General features: G+C 32.5%; 2 protein-coding genes across 4 annotated transcripts; one reads left to right on the top strand and one right to left on the bottom strand.

The window, feature by feature from the left end:
• The first annotated feature begins 13,708 nt into the window (after positions 1 to 13,708).
• Positions 13,709 to 15,902, top strand: LOC132045039 (squamosa promoter-binding protein 1). Its single transcript, XM_059435564.1, has 2 exons — positions 13,709 to 14,222; positions 15,546 to 15,902. The coding sequence occupies exons 1-2, from the start codon at positions 13,930 to 13,932 to the stop codon at positions 15,661 to 15,663; spliced, it is 411 nt and encodes a 136-aa protein (XP_059291547.1). The 5' UTR covers positions 13,709 to 13,929; the 3' UTR covers positions 15,664 to 15,902.
• Positions 15,903 to 17,670: 1,768 nt separating this feature from the next.
• On the bottom strand, positions 17,671 to 21,058 carry LOC132045017 (mitochondrial arginine transporter BAC1-like). 3 transcript variants are annotated; one of them, XM_059435557.1, is made up of 8 exons: positions 20,551 to 21,056; positions 19,571 to 19,660; positions 19,087 to 19,188; positions 18,800 to 18,904; positions 18,632 to 18,730; positions 18,373 to 18,561; positions 18,146 to 18,244; positions 17,671 to 18,034 (listed from the first exon to the last, which is right to left on the bottom strand). In XM_059435557.1, exons 1-8 carry the CDS (start codon positions 20,632 to 20,634, stop codon positions 18,029 to 18,031), a joined length of 774 nt encoding a protein of 257 aa, XP_059291540.1. In that variant the 5' UTR covers positions 20,635 to 21,056; the 3' UTR covers positions 17,671 to 18,028. The 3 variants fall into 3 exon arrangements, with proteins under 3 accessions (XP_059291540.1, XP_059291536.1, XP_059291530.1); XM_059435553.1 differs by having other exon boundaries at positions 17,671 to 18,071; positions 20,551 to 21,055; XM_059435547.1 differs by having other exon boundaries at positions 17,671 to 18,071; positions 18,632 to 18,904; positions 20,551 to 21,058.
• Between the last annotated feature and the right edge of the window lie 30 nt (positions 21,059 to 21,088).

Genomic DNA, 21,088 nt, shown 5'->3' with positions numbered 1-21,088 from the left:
AAACTTTTAGTATCAGAATTTTATAAGTTCATGGTAAATTGTGCATTTTTGGTTACTTTATAAATTATAGGAATTATTTGTTTGCTTGATTTGCAATTCTACAATGAGTTTTTTTTTTTTAATATATTTTAAATATGTGTATATACAATGATTTTTTATTTATTTATTGATCAATTAATTCATTGTGTCTCTGTTATTAATTTTTCTGTTTATAGCACGCGAGACTATCAATACTGACTATTATATCTTCATCAATTGCAGATTCATAAGGTTATGATAAAGCAACGTATGAAACTTACGACGTAAGTACATTATATTTAAATATTTTATGCTTTTAAAATTTAATATTTTTTTGTTTGATTTCTAAATCAAATAGACTATATAAAATGGTTGTTATTAGCACTTTTTCATTGCACGATACATGATATTTTGAGTTTATTAGCAATGTTATTTTGCTTCGAACTTTTTTTAACTTTATAATTTCAAGATATTCAAGCTACACAAATTTGGCGACAACATTTCGATGAGTTGGAAATTGTCTCATTAGCTAGCATCAAATATTGAAGGTCTTAAATTTCTAATTGTTAAATTTATGATGTTTAAAATCTTTGTTGTTAAGATGTTCTCTATCCCCTTTTTCTTGATTTTTGTTTTCGAAGTATTCATGACACAGGATTTTGAAGAAGTTGATTGGTAATTGTTGTTTTGTTTTATGTTCAAATATCGAATTAAAACTTTATTTTATGTAATGTATTATTAGGTGTTGTGCCTTATCAACCTTGCTTCTACCGGTATGATTTTAATTCTATATCAATATAAGTGTGGTTACGTCTCACTCTCTTATAAAGAATAACTTGTGATTGTAGTATTTCATAGTTTATTATTTTAGAAGATTTTGTTGGATATCTCATTGGGCGGCGGCGATAAAATGAGGAAGTTTGAAGTTTATACTTTTACATATTTTTAAAAAAATTATTCAAGGCGCCTCTACCTTTAAGGAAGCTAGAAAGACTGTGTATCAAATTGATACTAAATTACAAGTTTTTTAATTGACGTTTCAATGTCTAAATGCATTTTAAGACGAGAATTTAGAATGTTATTTGAAATCCTAATCCATTTTAAAGACCACTTAATTAAAATTTAAATTATCAACATGTTTTACATGAGTAGTTATCTAGCTATTAGACATTAAAAAAATTTCAAACATTATATCTTGATGGATACATATAAATAATTGTAATCTCAAAATTTTGCTATCGCATTTTCCTTTCAAAACATTTATTAATCTTTTCTTGCAGTGATTTGTCATCTTAACGCACCAAATTTTATTGTAGTTTGAAGGCAAAAATATCTTTTATTGGACTTTCCAATAACAAAATTAATAACATTTTTAATAGGAGAATATTTCAATGTAGTTAAGTCAAGTTGCAAGTAATAATAACTTAGTACTAATAGCTAATACAAAGAACAAAAAGACAAAAGAAACATACAAATAAAAAGAACTTTATAAAAATATACAAGGATCAGATTTATTTGAAATTTTAGGTGAGAAAGTTCAATTTTTTTATTAAAAAAGCAATATAACGATTAATCAAGCGAAGAGTACCAAGCAATAAAATAAAACTGAAATACTAAATAGTGCTAAAAAAAATATTGTTTATCATAGAATTTCATCCATAGAATAAAGTTAAAAACTAAATAGTATTTGATGAATGGGAAAAGATATTAAATCATGTTAATTTAATGAAAATTCACATGATTTTTTTTTTTTATTGAATCCCATAGATTTTTTCTTATTGAGTTCATTTCATTAAGAAAACAAGGAAAATAATATTTATTTGATGACTAAAATTCATTTTTCTTAAATTTTTATGGAGGTGTTTTATTGAATACACTGCACTAAATCAAGTGGAAAGATCATAAAATGCCACATGAAAATGTTTTTAAAATATGTTATCGTAAAATACAAAAAATAAAAAGTAAAAAAAAAAAAAACCTAAAATTTACAAAAAAAACAAAATAAAAAAACGAAGGGTAGATCTACTATTTGAATTTGAGAGGAGAAATTTTATACAAAAAGTTCAATATATGAAAAAAGAACTCTATCTATTGTGTATTGATAAGAACACAGAATTGAAGTAGTAAATAAAGCTAAAAAATATTATAAAATAAAATTGATATAATCCAATATAAGAGGGGCTGGGGAGGGGGTAATAAGAATTGACCATAAAAGAAAGGTAGTCAATTGTGATATATGCACGCTGACGCTTTAAGAAAAAGCCGACTAATTTAGAAAAATATAAATGTATGATGTAATTGATATGTTAATTTTGAATTCAAATTGTTAGATTAAACTTTGATTAATTAGTTTTTTTTAATTTAAATAAAAGATAAAAAGAAAATTGAATTGAAAGATAAATATTCTAAGAAAATTGCTATCTTTTTTTTTGTTGTTGTTTTTTCTTGGTACGATCAACTTTCATATGAGTCAAATTATATAATTATGATATTGAGTTTCCTCAAAAAGCTATTTGATGATTTGTATTTGTATGATTTGTTTTTGTTGATTTTATAAAGTATTTGTCACTGGTACATTGTATTGAGAAACAAGGTGACCGTTATTTTTTTGTTAAATCAATATACTATGTATGATTGGGCCTTTTTAATATTCTCACCATCTTTGCTATTTCTGTTATTATCCAATATTGAACTCATGCTCGGATAGTATATATATATATGTAGCGGGCAATAATATTTAGCCAAGTCGTAAATTATTAGAAAATCGGAAAAATTTGGCATGTTTATAAGACGTACAATAAAATTGAGTGTAGTTAATTTTTGAATTGAGTGCGCTTATATTTCGAATTTGATTTGAACAATAAATCTTTTTAAACTTAGTGTTGTTAATCTGTTTAGATGAAAGATAAGGAAATCATTTTTTGTATTAAGAGGAATTAAGATAGGAGTAAAATTTAGAAAAATTTAAATACTAATATAGGTTTTTTCAATGAATTAAAAGAAAGAAAACGAAGGGAGCGGGGGGTTGGGGAGGGGGGGGGGGAGATTAAAAATAATATATGTGTGGTATAATAATAAAACTTAGATATCAAAGCTTCCTTCTTTTTTCTTTTCTTTTACAAAAAAACATGTTAAAGAATATTTGGACATCCTTTAATTTATTTTTCACGTTTAGGAGTATTAGAAATTGACCTATAAAGAGAAATCAAATGATCTCCAAATCTCTAGAAGAATGACAATTTATAAGTAATTACATTTGTCATAATCATAATATAAACTAGATATGATAATTTTAATGATTAATTTCATTTGATACCCGTCGCGCATCGCGCGGGTACGAATACTAGTTATGTTAATGACCGACGATTGATCACAAATCATGTCGGGTCGTATAATAAATTAAAACAAAGTAACATAAAAGGAAAAAATAGAGTATAGCATCAGTCAAATAAGAGTAACATAAAAGGAAAAAATAGAGTATAGCATCAGTCAAATCAACAACTTTGGCACATAACATACCACTCTTATCTAATCACCAAGGGACAAGGGTGTGGAGAGTAGATCCTTCCACTCTGGACCATAGTATCGTATTAGAATTTTTGAAATGGTAAAAGTTTAAAATATCTTCAAACAATTGAAAATAAAATAAAAATGTCCTTTGTTTGTTTTTTTTTTTTCCAAAAATGTCCTTGAAATTTTGCCAGTTTGCTAATAGTGAGGGCATCTTTGTCCAATTTCTATTAGTTTAGGAGCATTTTTTAATTAAAAACCAAACAATGTTATTTTTGTTTTATTTCTAGTAGTTCAGAGACAATTTTGAATCTTTTCCGTTATAAAAATATAATTTTTTATTATTACTAAGAATGCTTTACCTCTTTAATAGTCCTATTCAATCGGTCAAATCAATGAGTATCGAACAATATATACATAAGATATAAAAATAAGGAAAAACACAATTCAGTCATTCACACTCAACAAACCCCTCCAACAACCGTTAACCAATTAAGCTGCAAAAAGAACAAGAGATTCCATAATGGCGAGCATGAAAGAAACCCAAGGAGCACGTTAAAGGGGAGTCTCTGGTTTGTAGGGCCATAGGGTACTGATGGAAAATATGGATGAAGAAGAAGACTGAAGACTAGGCCACTAAGGCAAGTGCGTGATTAAACAATATTGGAAAATTGGGGGACCAAAAGCATCAAATCAAACCCAACTGTATATATGATCAAACAATAGATATGATCAAACAAAGGACTAGCTGATCACATTGCACTAACAATTTGCAGACATAGATTTCTACCCAACTTGTTCTGTGTGAGTTTTATTATCCAAATACCCGTTATATAGTTCACTCTATTTATAAAGGCTGATTCAGAATTTGAAGTATATGAATGTTTACAGCGATTTCAAATTAATTTAATAAATAAGAATTAAATTCCTAACCAAATTTTTATAAATATTTAGTAAATGTTTTCAATATATATATACACACACACAAAGTCTGAGTAACAATTATTGAATTTTTTTGATCCCGTAACCAACATGGTAAATTCACTCCTGCATATTCCTCCCCAATCCCATGTTGCTCACTTTTATTTGCTTGACAATAACGTCCTCTAACCTGTGGTGTATTTTGCTCGAACTTTGTCGATATATTGTCACAACCAGCTTATGTTTAGACTTAAGTTTGAGGTTACATATAGCGGCCAGTGAAGGTTTTAAGATTTTACTTTTGTTCACGGATTAATACTTACTTTGCATTATTTTTTATAATTTCGTTGAAATTTGTCCAAAATTCTTATAGATAATTTTATATACTTTTAATGTTTTCAAGAGAACGGTCTAATGGTAAATTAGAGGTCGTAATTTGAACTGAAGTATCAAGAATTCAAATAAGAGGTCACCCTTGTTCAATTGATCCTTTCTCATTTCGTTGTTATAATTACTCTATGAAAGAAATACTATACTTTCGATCAATATTCCAGGGTGTTTTAGTGTAGGATTTCCATACTATAAAGTGGCAAGTGTTTGATTTTAAAATACAAGGAATGTGAATGCAATTAAGTCATATTATAAGAGTGTTCACTGTAATTTATCCTATTCATTTTTTAAGTAAAAATATATTTTGTTAATGTCCGAGGGATGTGCTTCAATTACTTCAAGTTGGCGTCCCTAGTGTTTTAAAAGACAGAGACAAAGAAAGGTGAAATTCAATGAATTAATATAATACTTTAAACAAAATTAAAATGGGTAAAAAAAAAAAATCTAAACTTATCTAATCGTATATATTAATAACTGTATAAATTAAAAAGTATAAAATTTCATTTAATTAATTATCATGCATAATAACATATGTACAAAATAATATTCCAAGTCACCAAATTTTAATTATAGAACAACACGAGGCCTTCTTTGGAGTGTATGAAGCAAACAACTCAAAATATAGTTGTGAACTTGCGATGGAGATGAATTAAGCTTAATTAAAAGGGTGAATAAAGAGTTTATAACCTCAATATTTTAACATGTGTCCCCATCCTAATGACACATTAATCAAATAGACTAGATCAGTATGACTGGCCAATAGTTTAAAGTGAGATCGAGACGTTGAACCTACCACTTAATATTCTTTAGAAAACAAAAAAATATGAATAACTAATTGATGTTCTCAGACACAAAGATTTTCCCATTTTTGGACGATAATACTATGTCAATATACTTTTTTATCAATCAAAATCCTAGTTTAGATTGCTTAACAAAGAAGTGATCATGTGCACACTTAATTTGGGGAAACTTAATTGTAGGAATGATTCCTAAGCATTTGTCATTTTTCTTTCCTATTGTTGAAATCGTAGATAAGTTAATATTCATAAGTTTGGTGTTAGTCCAAGTCACTGATTTTCTTGTTCGACTTGCTTTTGAGATCTTGTCTGATTTGCTCTCTTTCTCCTGGTTTCAGTTCACTAGATGATTATACACGCTATATACGGAAAATATTTATCTGCGGTGGATGTTTATATAAAATCAAGTAATTTAACTATAAGAGTCACAAATTGGAGTGATAATATAATAACTTAATAATTAAATGAAAAAATTTATATGCAAGATGCATATCTTTCATTCATTTGCTTGGTGTAAATACCTGATATGAACAAAAAAAATTCGCCTATATACATAATCTACTACTCCCTCCGTCTCATATTATTTGTCCACTTTAATCTTTACACGTCCCTTAAGAAATCATAAAAAAAATTGTAAATTTACTACATTATCCTTGTCTCTTTCTAATAAATTGCATTCTAATCAATATTGATTACTTTCAAAAACAATAAATGTTAACGACAAAATAGGAAAAATTTAATTAATTTTATTTTGGTTTTGTAAATTAACAAATACTTTGGGACGACTATTTTTAATAATATGAAGAACTAATATGGGACGGAGGGAGTAGTAAACTCCAATTTCTGACATTAGAGTTTCTTTAATTAAGGGCAATGTTGTTAGGTATATATGCAAGTCCAACAATTTGAATTGTGCACATCATTTAATTTGAAGATGATTCCAAATGAAAAGAATGTCGCCAGGAAACTGTCGTTGAATTTATTCGGTTGGTGGATTTTATGCTAACTGTTTGACAGTTACTCCCTCCGTCTAATTTTTACTTGTCCAGATTTAATTTGACACACTTCTGAGCAATAAATAAAATGATAATTATCACCCCTAATATTATAAATTATCTAAATAATTTAAACTAATAAAACATACTTTAAAAGTTGTGCAGCCACTAATAATTTCTTGAAGTTTCCAACCCAATTATCCCTTGATTTTCCAAACTTGACAAGTGAAAGTGGACATCTATTTTTAGTATATTGGCCAAGTAAAAATGGACGAAGGGAGTAACATGTAGTACTCTTTAATATGGTTTGATACTCCCTCCATCCATTTTTGTCTAGTATATACTAAAAATAAATGTTCACTTTTACTTGTTTAGTTTGGAAGACCAATAGGTAATTTACTATTTTAGATATTTTACCCTTATTATAGTTTAAACTTCAAGGAATTGTTAGTGGCTGCACAGCTTTTAAAGTGTGTTTGATTGGTTTCAATCATTAGATGATTTAGTAATAATTAGAAGTAATATAGTAAAATTGTCATTCTATTTATGGTTCCTTAAGGGGTGTGCCAACTTAATACTCCACATGACAAGTAAAAATGACGGAGGGAGTGTGAAAGAAAAAAGAAAAGACACGTAGAAAGAGAAGTTGAAATCCTACTCTCTCAGTCCCATATTAGTTGTCCACATTACTAAAAATATTCGTCCTAGAATACTTGTCAATTTTACAAAACCAAGATAGAATTAATTAAAGTTTTCCTATTTTGACCTTGAAATTAATTGTTTTTTAAAGTAACAAATATTGACTAGAGTACAATTTATGGAGAGAGATAAGGGTAATATTGTAAAAGTGTACTTTTATTAATTGTTTGTTAAAGACGTGTAAAAAGAAAAGTGGGCAAGTAATAAGGGACGGAGGGAGTATTACTCGGAAGACAATGCTATTTCCAGAAAAAATATAATCCTTTTGCAAATAATTTTTGCCATTTAGGTGCCATGACCTCGTTTGGATTTCCACAAATTTGGCCATTTGGACATGATTTGAAATCATGATGATTTGAAGTTGAAGTTTTGTTTAGCCATGCAATTTGAATTTCTTAAGTTGTATTTTTTCTTATAGACATAAAAACCCCACAAGTTGTGAAAATCATCAAAAAAATTCTCAATTCTTATACAATATTACCAAATGAGCAAGTCATAATTCATAACAAAATTAATACGCTACTAGAAGGCCTTTCTAAAAAATACAACATCAATTGATCAAACTTTAGTTCAATAAAATGAAAAATTGAATATGAGTTATAGTGTAACTACTCTTTAATATAATCCTCCCACATAGTTGGTAAATTTGTTATAAATATATTACCAACTTGTAGATCTTTTAATATTTGATATAAATGGTTGGTAAACATGATTGGTAAGTATATCTACCAACTTATGTATCTATTTTTAAAAATATAAACTTATGGGTCAACTTTTACATTTAAAATATTTGAAATTTCAAATCATGTCTTTTTGGATGATTTGAAGTTTCATCTCATAAAATGAAATCGCATGTCCAAACGCCTACTAAAACTAATTACTAGTATTTCGTTCTCTCTTTATGCAGGTAATGTTGTAAACTACACTTTTCCCTACCAACGATTTATTATCCATTCGCTGCAGAAAGAAAAAGAAAAGCATCCCACTGTCTATTGAGTTTTCGTATTTTTCATGAAAATGTAACCACACTAATAAATTAAATAGCATATATAGATATACGACTTATTTAATTTAAAATATACAGTAATATTAGATTAGAGGAGAAGCTAAGTTTGTATCATTTCCAAAGGTTTGGCACGTAGCTAGTCGTCTTCATGAAATATAAAACGCTAATTTACATAGGTAATTATCTTTAATGATGAAAAGGAAGTGCATTAAGGCTTGACAAGGACAGAAATATAGATTCCCGCACTTTTCAGTAATATTAATAACATTCTAAATCGATTTAATAAACTTAGAAATTATAATAATATGTACTGTATGATATAATAATAGAGTAATAGAATTAATAGATAGTGCTAGTGAGAAAGGGTCATTTTCAAATAAGCTATCAACCGTTCCTGTTGACTTCATTGAATTGTTTGTCGCCAAATGTATATCATTCACACAACAATTTACATGCATTAATTGATTTGTTTTTCATTTCACAAAATTCTTATCGTCAAAACGGTGTGAACACTATATTATAAATTAGCAGGCCTTAAGCATGAAGTAAGACACTTTTATCTTTCTGAAGACGAGCACAAGTCCAAGACAACAAATAAATACTAAGTAGTACTATTTAAATTGATAAACAAGTTAAAGAACATTCATTAAGCAACAGTTAGGGGGGTTATTTTAATTATATTATACTCATTACTTCTACTACCAAAAACAATCATGACATTTTTATCCAGAATATGCTTATCAACCAACAACAGTAGTATTTTGGCATCACCATTTTATTTTTTTCCATTTGGAAGAAAATGGTATTAGCAAATTAGAATAAGTTCAAATTATTCACTTGAAACAAAAGATGGGAGACTTGATGGGATTTAGACGGGAAAAAGCAACCCAATTTAATTGGTAAGTGAAGAATAATTGGAGGGGCCATAATTAGATGAGCGCGAAAACCTAGGTATTAGGTAAAATTTCAGTTTAAATATATACTAATACATAGAGTGGAAGTTGGACCACAGTTTATATATATAATCTTACACCACAAGAATCACAATCACAGGTCATGACAGTCAACTTCCATAATACTTTAAGATTTGTGGAGAGAATTAATGATGGTACTAAATCCAATAATCCTGCCACATGTTGCACATTATGGGACCATGCTGTGACATCAAGTCCCTAACTTGGATTTGTGGTCCTCCAAATCTTGTTTGATTGAATAATTTTTACGCTTCTCTCAACTTGAAAAAAATTATTTTGATAATATTATAATTCCCTATATTAATCAAACCATGGTTGGGATAGAAGTAGGGATTTTAAATTTTGCTTTTGTTAGTATGTCGTGAAAAATTAGGGGTACTAAGGGTAAAAAAACAGCTAAAGTTCGGTCAAGTTTGATAAATGGTTTCATCTTAGGCAATCTTCACCATATGAATTACTAGTTTTTAGGTTGAGTTAAGCTCAAAGTTTATTTTCTTACTATGGCATCATCCCATCCCAATTTTTGTTTTACTCAATGTTGGACCCTCATATTATATTGCTCACGTCCTAGTTGGCAGGTCTGGCGGAAGGTGTTGAGTTTGTCACACATTGATTGTGAAATAGATTTTGATCTACTTATGTGGTCTTTCACAATTCTCACCCCATTAATTAGATATTTAGGTTGAGTTAGACTTGAGACACATTTTATATTTTTGTTGGACGTGACATTAAGCGGGCGCTAATAGGCATTGTTAATCACCCATTGATCCGTTCAAATATGTCTTATCATTAAACTCAATGAAATGTTGTTTTCTCTTGCCCTTAATTTTTTTTTTTTTTTTAGATAGGCTGAACCCATGAGCATGGAAAAAGGAAAGGAAGAGAAGACCAAAGAATAACGGATTTTCAGATGGAAAAAGGAAAGGAAGAGAAGACCAAAGAATAACGGATTTTCAGACATTGCACTTCAACGATGTAGAATGGAGTTACAACTACTAACTACAGCTTCATTAAACCGTCAACAGCTGCAATAATGACGAGCTTATCTAAATGGGCCGTCCTTGTTCTTTCTTGTGCCTGAACTAGCTAATGGTTGGTATTGGGCTGACGAACTGGGCTCCAACAGGAATTTTAGTGGTCTTTATTATGTTGCTGATTGGAAGTGGGCAATTTGCAGGATGGTCCTTCGCTCGGGTGGCCTTTAATTTTTGTCCCTCAAATTAGTGGTCTTTACCTTTTGTCCTTCGCTAAAATTTTTTTGGTTTCGGGTTCGAACTCCATCTCAGTCAAAAATTTTAAAAAAAAATTTGTCCAAAATTCTGCCTTGCGAATCCAAACCTCTGCCTTGCAAAATTCCTTCTTTTTTGTACAGAGCTGGGGTTCGAACACAGAACCTATGAATATTAGGCGAAGGGCAAAAATTAGAGACTACCAATTTGAGGGGAAAATATTAAAGACCACCCCAAAAGAAGAGTAATCCGCTCAAAAAAATGATTGGAAGTACAGAATGGTGCCCATAATCACGTGCTTATATTGCCTCCAAGAAAGTTTGAGCTTATCGAGCTTCATATTTTATCTATTCTGATATTCTCCATCTGTCATACAATTCTCTTGAAACATTAAGCCTAGATATTCATTATTTTGCATTCAGGCACTGTAAATTAGTCTGATCTCACCTTAACTTCCCTCTTCAACTAAGATAACCGTGGTATTTGATCTAGCTTCTACTTATTCTCTGTGGTGAAATTTCACAGTTTTAAGTTTTCAGTTGACAACACAAAACATCATTGGCAAATCGCATGCAGCATGAGCCTCATCTTATACCGTGTTCATTATTTCATCCATAACTAAGATAAACAAATAATGGCTCAATGACGATCCTTGATGTAAACACACAGTTATGAAAAACTCCTTTCCATGTCCTAGTAGTGTTCTCACACTAGTAACAGTTATTTATATATTTCGTGTTTGCTGTTCACTGTTCTTTGCAAGTTTAATCATCATAAATTCACAACTTATCGCACTTTGGTTACTTTATTGCACACAACCAAATCCTGCAAAACCACCAGGCATGGTATAAGTAGTTACATGCATTTATCATTTAGAGAAAAATAAAATCTCAAGTTATTCAATAAATACTGTAATTAGTTAAAATTAATTGTTTATCTATTAAAAGAATTGAGGGTGTTAACGAAGATGATAAAAAAAGTTATAACTAAAAACTTTAAATAAAGAAATTTCAAGTAGCTCCGCATTTGCCCACTTATATGAAGTGATTTAGAAAGATTCTTCTCTACCGATGATGGTTGACACTTATAACCTCGCTTCTTTTTTAGCCAAGTCCTAATTGTTGGGATCGAAATAATCAGGGCGTCATGCGGAAGCTATCAATTGCAAACCTTGAACGACAATAAATAAGACGACAAAGAAAAGTATACAAAAAAGACATAATATTCTAATAGGGTTTGGTCAATTGAAAAACTAATATAAAAAAGCATAAAATCTATTGAGAGAAAAATCTCTCCCTAAACAAGACTCTTTAAACGACTACATTGTGGATGCTATTGTGTGTGTCATTGATGTATGAGAGGGATTCTTCAATATATAGAGGTCCAAAACCTTTTCCTCCAAGAAAAAGGACTAGCTAAATATGGAAGAGAATTATATTTTCCTTTCAGGAAAAGTAAAGCAATTATGGCTATACTTTGACTTTCCTTCCAGAAAAAAGTAAAACTCAAATATAGTAAAAAAATCAGGGCAAAACCCTAACACTAATTGTGTTTGTTTCTTCCTATCATCGAGTCTCCTTATCAGTCAATTTGTTATCTTCCCTCAGAAAGATTGTCGAACTTCACGACTAATCATCCACACAGAGGTAATTAAAGGACACTCATCTTTTCAAATTAAAATCAGGTGAACTTTGCCCAAGCCTAATATTCTCGTTATACTAGTCAACCATTAAGCTATAACATAATACTACCACTTCAGCATTACCACCATATCTATGAGAATTGGAAATTTAATAGGAATTAGGAAATAATAATTAATGATCAATTTCCCTCGGGCTGTAGTTTCGACAATCTAATTTGGAACTTAATAATTCAATAATTTATATGGCTAATAGCTACACAGCTGTCCTAGTACCAGTGCACTATCAATTTAATAACTAGGGCCTATAGCTATGATGAAGCAGTATCACCAAAAAAGCTTAGGTGCCCACTTCTAGATAATATTAAGCCAAAGTAGATCAACCTCAAGAAAAAAAAAGTAATTGTGATATGAAACCATTAACAAAGTCCATATCACAAAAACTAGAAAGATAATAGCACACGGCAAAACCATACAGGACTAGTTCATTGATTCACCGGATGATGCAATTTTTGAGCGTATGTTTTAAATAAAAGACTACCAAATTGGCATACTGCACACATTTATTAATTTATTTTGACTACCGAAAGTGTGCAAGATAATGATGGCTTTAGGTAGATAAATTAGGGATCTAGTGATAATGGAAACGCCGCCAGTGCAACAATTAAGCACTCAAGAGATGCAATAAGCACTCTAATGGGCCGATACTGACAACTGAGAGACCAACTTGCAGTTTGATAGTGCAAAAAAATAGCTTAGTTGGCTTGATAGTGCAAATAATAGCCTAGTTGGCTCCCTTCCAAACTACTACATAATTAACTACCTATTCATAAACTATGTTAAATGGCTGTTCAGAGTATTCCATTCAAAATTTTCTGAAAAAGAAAGAAAAAACTGCAACCAATTACTAATACATACCCTTATTGGAACGTCTACTAAACGAGCTCATGTAACATAGTTCATGAATACACATATAAATGCCTTTGCAGAATGGTTGCGTTTGCCCAGGTTGGAAAAGGGGAAAAGGAACTCCCTAACTCTGGTCCTGCAGAAAATATGAAGGGCAAAAGAGTAAATGTGCCATCGGGTGACACCAACTCGTTTGATCCTTTCCAAAACTTAAGGAAAAGTGTGGGTGAGTTCACTACAAACCACTGGCTTTTGTCCATGATTGACACAGCTAGTTGACTAATTGACCAAAATAACTTTTGTAACCACTAAGCACCAAATTGGATTTTCCATCAGCTTCTCCACATCCTAAAACAGTGAATATTGATTGCTCTGAGAAGCTTGATGACTCGGCTAATAAAAAACTTGACAAAAAGTAGTGAGGTAACTAACTAGGAGTGAAATCAAATGCTAGGAAAGTCATCATAAATGCTCTTCACATCTCCTGTACTATGTATGGACTGGTCACATTTTTCTTTACATTAAAGCTAGATCATGTTAAAAGTTGATGTGTGGAAAGTTGAGGCCAGTAAGAGTAGTTGCAACTTTCAATATAATTCCACCCCTCCCTCCCCCCCCCCCCCCCCCCCAACCCTTCTTTGTGGCCCCTTCTGTACGGAACACCTATCAGTATTTTAGCTCATCAACACCAAATCAACTCCACTTACTAGACTTCACATAGGAGGAAAAATATGTAACATGTGGTCCTCACACGTACTTTTCTTTCTTTTTTTTACCTTGGTTCAAGTTTCACACTCTTTCATCTGGCTTCATTTTGGTCCAACTAGTTTCTCCTCACAGAGATGGAAGCTAACAAATGGGAAGGGAAGAGAAGCATGAATGAAGCAGAAGAAGAAGAGGAGGAACAAGAAAATGCTGAAGAAGATAACAAAAGGAAGAGGATAATGACCCCCTCTGGAAGGAAGGTATCTGGTGGAGGGCCAGCACAGCCTTGTTGCCAGATCGAGCAGTGCACTGCCGATATGGCAGATGCAAGGCCATACCATCGCCGCCACAAGGTGTGCGAGTTCCATTCAAAGTCTCCAGTAGTACTTATTAATGGACTCCAGCAGCGATTCTGTCAGCAATGTAGCAGGTAAGTAACCCCTACTTTTTTTATGAACATCTCTAATTTTATCTGTGCCTTCCGAGTTGTATAGTGGCAATATCTTAGAAATTAATGTGCACCCCAAAAAGTTCTTTCTTAGCTGAAAGTCACGAGGAACAGTAACCAACACATCAATTAGCCAATAAACAAAGAAGAAGGTAATTTAAGCTTGAGTGCTGATTCATGTTATGCAACATATTGGAATCCTCTTATATCAAGAACCAATACCAATAACATAGGCAAGAACTAACACACACATGGAGACGAAAGTGCAAGGCTAACAATCCATTGCATACATATGCTACACACAGCATTTATTTAACCTTAGACTGAGGTGTAAAAGCAAAACTCGGTCTTTTAAGAGCCTGTTTGGATGGACTTATTTTAAGCAGCTTATAAGCTGCAAACAACTTATAAGCTAAAAAAAAAATAAGTTGAGCTACGGGCTTATTTTAAGCAGCTTATAAAAAACTTTTATAAGCGCTTTAGATAAAAGTCAAACAACGAATTATATTTTTTTGAGCTTATTTTAAGCACAAAATGACTTTAAGCTGACCAGCTAAACACTCAAAAAAGCTAAAAACAGCTTATAAGCAACTTATAAGCCAATCCAAACGGGCTCTAAATCGTGATGTAGCAGTGAATCCAGGACACTACTGGACCTTCTAAATAAACCATGGACATTCTTAGACTATAACTTTGCAATGTGCTTAATAAGACCATGGTTGCATCTAATTAAGAGAGAGTTGATAACCTCTAGGTTTCCTTGTTATGGAACCAAAGCCAAATCAAGCAATGATGATGACTTCTTCTTTGAAAGAATTTCACTGTCCTAAGTGCTTCTTCAAATTGAACAACAAAATGCGAATAAATATTATTTGATTCCTATGGTCTGGGGTAGGGCCTCTTGCTCGTCCCTTCTTTAGGTAGTAGAAGATGAACTTTATTCCAACTGAAATTGGCATACAAAAGATTCTTTTGTTTCCTTTAAAGGGAAAAACAAGTACTGGTAACTGATACGGGAAACAATTAACTTCTGCACATGCAAACAGAGATTATCCTTCAGACAATTCTTTATTCCGAAGTCATCCAACTGACGACAAGGTATTCTAGATAAGATTCTACTTCCTATGAAAATCTGTAGTGTATCTAATCAGACAAGAAACTCTAGCTGCAGCCACAGCTATCTCATGTATTTTCTAATGAGCTGCTTTCAGATTCCAAAGTCTAGGAGTATATCATTTTCTAATGAACAGGGACAAAACAGAGCTTTTAATGTGAATTTTCAATTGTTCGTGTGATGAGGTGCAGATTTCATCTGTTAGGAGAATTTGATGAAGCTAAAAAGAGTTGCCGGAGGCGTTTGGCAGGCCACAATGAGCGCCGCCGTAAAATTTCATATGATTCTCATGGAGAAAGTTCGAGCTGAAGCAGCATCAGCATCAATGGCAGCGCAATCGCCTACTTTCTGAAGCAAATTACATAAAAAATGTGGTTGAAGCATGCTCTCTATCTTCTGTCAATTATGGATTTCTAAGCAAATTGTTATTTGTGACCTTCAAGAATCTAGCTAGTAGTGCTTTCATTTCCTTATGAAAAGGGAAGGACAAAATGAATAAGCCGCTGGCATTGTCTTCTAGTATTCGTAAAATGAAATATTTATAGTCTGTATGCGTATCACATGGTGCTGGAAAGTCTTCCATGTTGACATTCCAACTCACTTTACAAGGTTTCTATTTTAATTTTTCTCTTGTAGTTATAATACCTGCACTTCCATAAAGTTCTTTTTTTGACAAGTGGCCCACAATTCGAAACTGGTAGATAATGGGTCCGCCCTGTACTTTTCTCCATTTAAATACGAGGCTTTTGTTTGCAACAGAGTTCAAAGACGTGCGCCTACCCACACATCCACCCCACTAGACCAAAGCCTTGGGGCCCTGTACTTAAGTTAGGTTTTATGTTTTGAGATGCTTTTTGCCTTATGGTAACAGAACAACTCCCAATGGGCATTGTTAGGTTCTATGTTTTGAGATGCTTCTTGCCTTATGGCAACAGAACAGATCTCGATTGGCATTGTACACATAAATTCTACGAGATAAATAGGTATACATGCCCTGTTAAATCGAGGCATCTTTCAGCTTTTTACTAATCTCAGTTATATTTGAGTTGGCAAAAAATGTGTTCGGTTGAGATCAATGTATGATACAAGGGGTTATAAGCTAAAAGTATTACAGTTTACCATTTTTATGTAATGTAGATCATCAAATATAAATGAGACAGCTAACATACCAAACAAAGGTGAGTGGAACTTAAACAATAAGACACAAATGTCAAATGATCACGATTCCTTTTAAAGCAGTAACAAACAAACTTCAAATTGGCCATCAATGGAAAAACAGAGAAAATTATAGGAGAAGGCATGTACCAGATATCTTCAGAACTAGGTTGACATCTTTTGGAGTTCTCCTTATTGATATTTAGCCCGTAAAATGGCTTGTGCCAGGCCCCAAAAAAAAAAAAAACACAGTGTGTCAAAGTATCACACCTGCATATACTTTGTATCACAAGCTACCCTAACATCTACCGAACGATATACCTGAAGGTGCCCAAAATACGCTGAAAGCTCACAAGGGCCAAGTTCTTCTAGTGCATAACAAATTGTCCTACATAAAAGAATTACTGCAGAGTCGTGTAATATTGGTTTCCAGTGCCTAAACGTTAAACTTTGTCTCCAAGTATTAAATATTCTCTTTGCTGCTGCTTGCTGGTGCAAGATTGTCTAATATTCAAATTGAGGCACATGTTAGCTGGATATCCGCATTCAGACTGCAAAATCTTGAGGAAAGGAGTTAAATCCTCTAAATTTAAAAGCCCAATCATTTCTTAAGATATTTATACAGAGGAAGATCATAATTAGAGGAAAACATGCACCAAGCTCCACATATCAGATCTTTCCTTGCAGAAGGAAGGCTGATGATGACCAACAAATTCCCTATATGCTAGTTTGCATTACATTTGTAACCACCACAGAATATTCATAATATCCAATTTATGCAGCATGTAATAGGAAGGAAAATTACCTTCCTTTTTTGAGAAATAATAAGTGTAATGACAAGGAGAATTACATATTAGTAAGGCCATCTTTCATAACTGAAAATGTGTAAGACATAACGGTTCTTTCTTTTTTATGAGTAAGATATAACTGTTTTCCCCCTGATAAGATGTAGTAACTGCTTTTAATAAGATACAACTGTTCCAGACAGGTTTCTTTCATCAAGTGTTCCCGCTTGTGCATAAGGCTATCAGTTAGTTCCTTCGATATTAATTTCTAACCATAGGAAACATCAATAATATCTGCAGCTAATCATCTCAATGAAGTCTTGAGAAAATCACTCCAATTTCTGTTAACATGTTTGAACAATGCTAACCACAAATCTAGCTAAGAAACTAATTGTTTGATTCTTTGAAGAGAGGAACACCACAGACAGAACCATAAATCTCAGAATTACAGATGATAAATGAATATCACTAAAAGACTGATAAAAATAAATTAATCACTAAAAGAAATCAGAAGTGTTGCGCCAGAGTATTAGTAGTGCAGCAATGTCATGACAAAAGAATCATGTGATAACCTTGTCAAGAGCCACTAAAGCTTTAAAACAGCAGCAAGCAGAACAATAAGCAGCATCAAAAAATAATTATTGGTCACGCCTGATCCCCAACAGCTTGGCAGACAGCTCCCATGCGACAATAGCTGCTGCATTAGCAGGAAAAGCTCTTTACCAGTGTAGGACCTAAACCTGTATAGCATCCTCTAAGTCCAGATCTCCTGTAAATCTACCATAATGAACTGAATCATGCATTCTCTCTAGTATTTCTACTTTCAAAGTATAAGAGATTATGATAAATACCAATTTTAGAACCGAGAAGGGATTCCTCGGGTGGTTGTTCTCTGGGGTAGTTTGAATTATCGTCTTTGCTACATCCACTGGCAGAACAGCAGACCAGAACTGAAGAAAAATCAGAAGCACGAATGAAATTACATATGGTACTTCCACATTGAGAGTACAAACAGTATCTTATCAAAGAATAAGTAAGCAGAAGCCATAAGGAATTAACTTCAACCAATAATACTCACTGCTATACCACCAAGACCACCACTCATTATTCCAACTCCAACATCAATCAATTGGTTCGAATCAGATGAAGCACCTTTTAGTTGTAGATGCATGAAATATCGTGTATATTCATATGTACTAAAGAAGACAGCATTGCCCACAGATTCTCTCAGCAAGGTTGCGAAGCCTCCTCGAAACATACCTGTAAGCTGGAGAGGTTGTCAGTTTGAAGGCACAGCTTGATTAAGCCTAAGAGGCATTGATCAAGAAATTTCTCACCCCTTCTTGTTGAACTGTTTTGAGGGCACACTCAAGGGGCCCGGTGAATCTAGTGGACTTCGGTACCATAAAATCAGTGCCCTGAACTTGCATCCTACACTGGAAAACAACATTACAAAGATTGTACTCCAAGTAAAGCGGGAAGCTAAGAATTCTAGCATCACTTACCTTCACCAGTTCTGACGGGCATAGTATGAAGCTGATAATAGCTCCTCCAAAAGCTGCTGAAGGGACTATTGCATGAGGCTGGGGCTTACCACCATCTACTTCTCCCTTTAAAAGCAAAAACAGATGTTCATAAAAATAGTCATTACCTGCAACATGTAATTGCAAAATCATCTAAACAGCAGATGCTAGTTTATTGGTTGTGAAACCAGCTTATTTTCAACATAAAAAGGTGCAACTATTAGAATTTATCAGCAGCAAATTATAATGTGAATTAAAGCGTAATGAACCTGCAGAAACCGTTTTGTTTGGGAATAAATGCCAAAAGAAAGTGAGCTTTCAAAGGCCATGCCGACAAAGGAAGATGTAGCTCCTCGATAAAGCCCTTTAACCTGCCAAATCAAATGTAGATTAGCACACCAGGCCCTCTGGGCGATGCCAACAAAGAAGATGTTTCCTCAAATTGGTTTTCTTCATACGAGTTTGTTAACCAGAAATTTTGTTGCAGCACGCAAGTGTGTGTGTGTGTGCGTGCAGCCGTGCATAATGCATGCATTCATCTCCCCAAACATAAATATATACAAGAAAGAAAGGATTATCCAACATAGGGCATTGGATTGCAGACAACAGAAAAATATAACATGTACTTTTGAATCCCATGTTCTACAAGCAAAACATCCACATAAAGAGATCAGAACTTCCTAGCTAAACAACATTGGACAAACAGGATAGATAATGGTAGACAGCAATATTGGAAAAAGTTAAGAGTAATACTCCTTCCGTCTGTAATATCCTAGTAGCACAATGCAAACCATTCTTGTACTTCACTCCACCTGCTTCAGTGTTGTACTTCTGGAGCTTCACCTGACAAATACATGCTAAAATATTTCAAAACTCATAGATGTTCAAGCTGTCAAATTCGCTTAACTTCATCTCAATAGGTGGACAAACAGAATTGCAACCACTGCTAACACCTAATCAAGTATAACCTATATGATATTCCCACGGTCTCAAGTATCATATTTTATATGGGTAAAACAAGATTAGAAGATTTACGCACGTACAAGAAGTGGGTCCAAAAAGTGAAAATAGTGTCAATTCTAAATACAGATTGAATTTTTTTACATTATCAAAGTAAGTCGGTCCAATACTCTTTTTATAACTGCCTCTTCAGGAAAATATTGAATGGTACAAGAGAAAGCAGTACAGTCCTTATTAGGAAAGCAGACACCAAATTTGGGACAAAACTGATACAGGTAGTTGGAAATTTGATTTGGGACAGATGTCTTCTTAGTGCATAAATGAAGTCTACCATCCACCACAAATGCTTTATGTGGTGCACTTCCCTACATAACTATAATCAGTTTTCCTAAAAGCTTTACTCAAAAACTTGTCAAAGCTTTACGTCATAAATCATCAACTATCAAGCTTTAAAAAACAGAAGATGACTATGCTTTTCCCAGCAAAATATCTTGCGTATTTAGAAAAAAGAAACGAAAAGACGAACAAAGCACCTATTTGTTACCCAATTTAAGCATATTCGGTAGTAAGGATTAACAACTTGATTACAAAACGTAAAAGTAAGAATAACATTGTGCACCTATATTACATAGCATAGTTTTTGAGTATTAGACTTAAGTTTTTTTTTTTTTTTTTCTCAATTTGCCAAAATTTACACAGCAATTGGAAACAGATTTTCAATTAAAAAGTAGAAGCAGCATCGAAAAAAATAGTGGTGGGGTTGAAGATTGCACCTTGACGGTATCAAAAGGGTGACCAGTAATGACAGTTGCAATTCCGGCCATAAGACCTGCTACATAGTCCTTATACGCCTCCATTTCCAACTCAATCAATTGTTACTTCTCTTAAATCTACATGAACTAGAAAGAACATTAATCGCAAAATTATGTAAATTAAATTTTATGTTTATTTTCTTTCATTTATTACGGACGAAACCTTTTCTATTTCAATCTCTTGGAATTAATTCTGGCTCCAGCAGGCGTATACGCAATTAACAATTACTTGCGATTAAGTTTTATGTTAGGACATTTTAAGAATCACTAATACTAAAGAAAGTAATTTTCAATAATATTAAACCGCGGTAAGCTTAAACGGAGCAATATGAATAGTGAGGATTTAGACACTGATCCCTGGAATAGAGCATAGTTAGTTTAGTTGTTAATTTGTAATGTTAATTAATAATGAGACGTTATTTGATTCAGAAATAGGTTGGTTACATTTTTTGTTTCCAACTTTGTTTTATGTGAAATATTCAACTATAGCAGTACAGTC

The sequence above is a fragment of the Lycium ferocissimum genome, chromosome 2 (assembly GCF_029784015.1).
Source record: "Lycium ferocissimum isolate CSIRO_LF1 chromosome 2, AGI_CSIRO_Lferr_CH_V1, whole genome shotgun sequence".
Classification (NCBI taxonomy): domain Eukaryota; kingdom Viridiplantae; phylum Streptophyta; class Magnoliopsida; order Solanales; family Solanaceae; genus Lycium; species Lycium ferocissimum.
The sequence above is the reverse complement of the archived record's forward strand: the minus strand, read 5'-3'. Positions and strand labels throughout refer to the sequence as shown.

Excerpts from the sequence above, each read along its gene's own strand:
- LOC132045039 (XM_059435564.1), top strand. The coding sequence starts at position 13,930 with ATGGAAGCTAACAAATGGGAAGGGAAGAGAAGCATGAATGAAGCAGAA. Across the intron at positions 14,223-15,545 it reads TTCTGTCAGCAATGTAGCAG|ATTTCATCTGTTAGGAGAAT; the intron begins GTAAGTAACCCC and ends GATGAGGTGCAG.
- LOC132045017 (XM_059435547.1), bottom strand. The coding sequence starts at position 20,634 with ATGGAGGCGTATAAGGACTATGTAGCAGGTCTTATGGCCGGAATTGCA. Across the intron at positions 18,905-19,086 it reads AAACAAAACGGTTTCTGCAG|GGAGAAGTAGATGGTGGTAA; the intron begins GTTCATTACGCT and ends TTGCTTTTAAAG. Across the intron at positions 18,245-18,372 it reads GTGGTCTTGGTGGTATAGCA|TTCTGGTCTGCTGTTCTGCC; the intron begins GTGAGTATTATT and ends ATTTTTCTTCAG.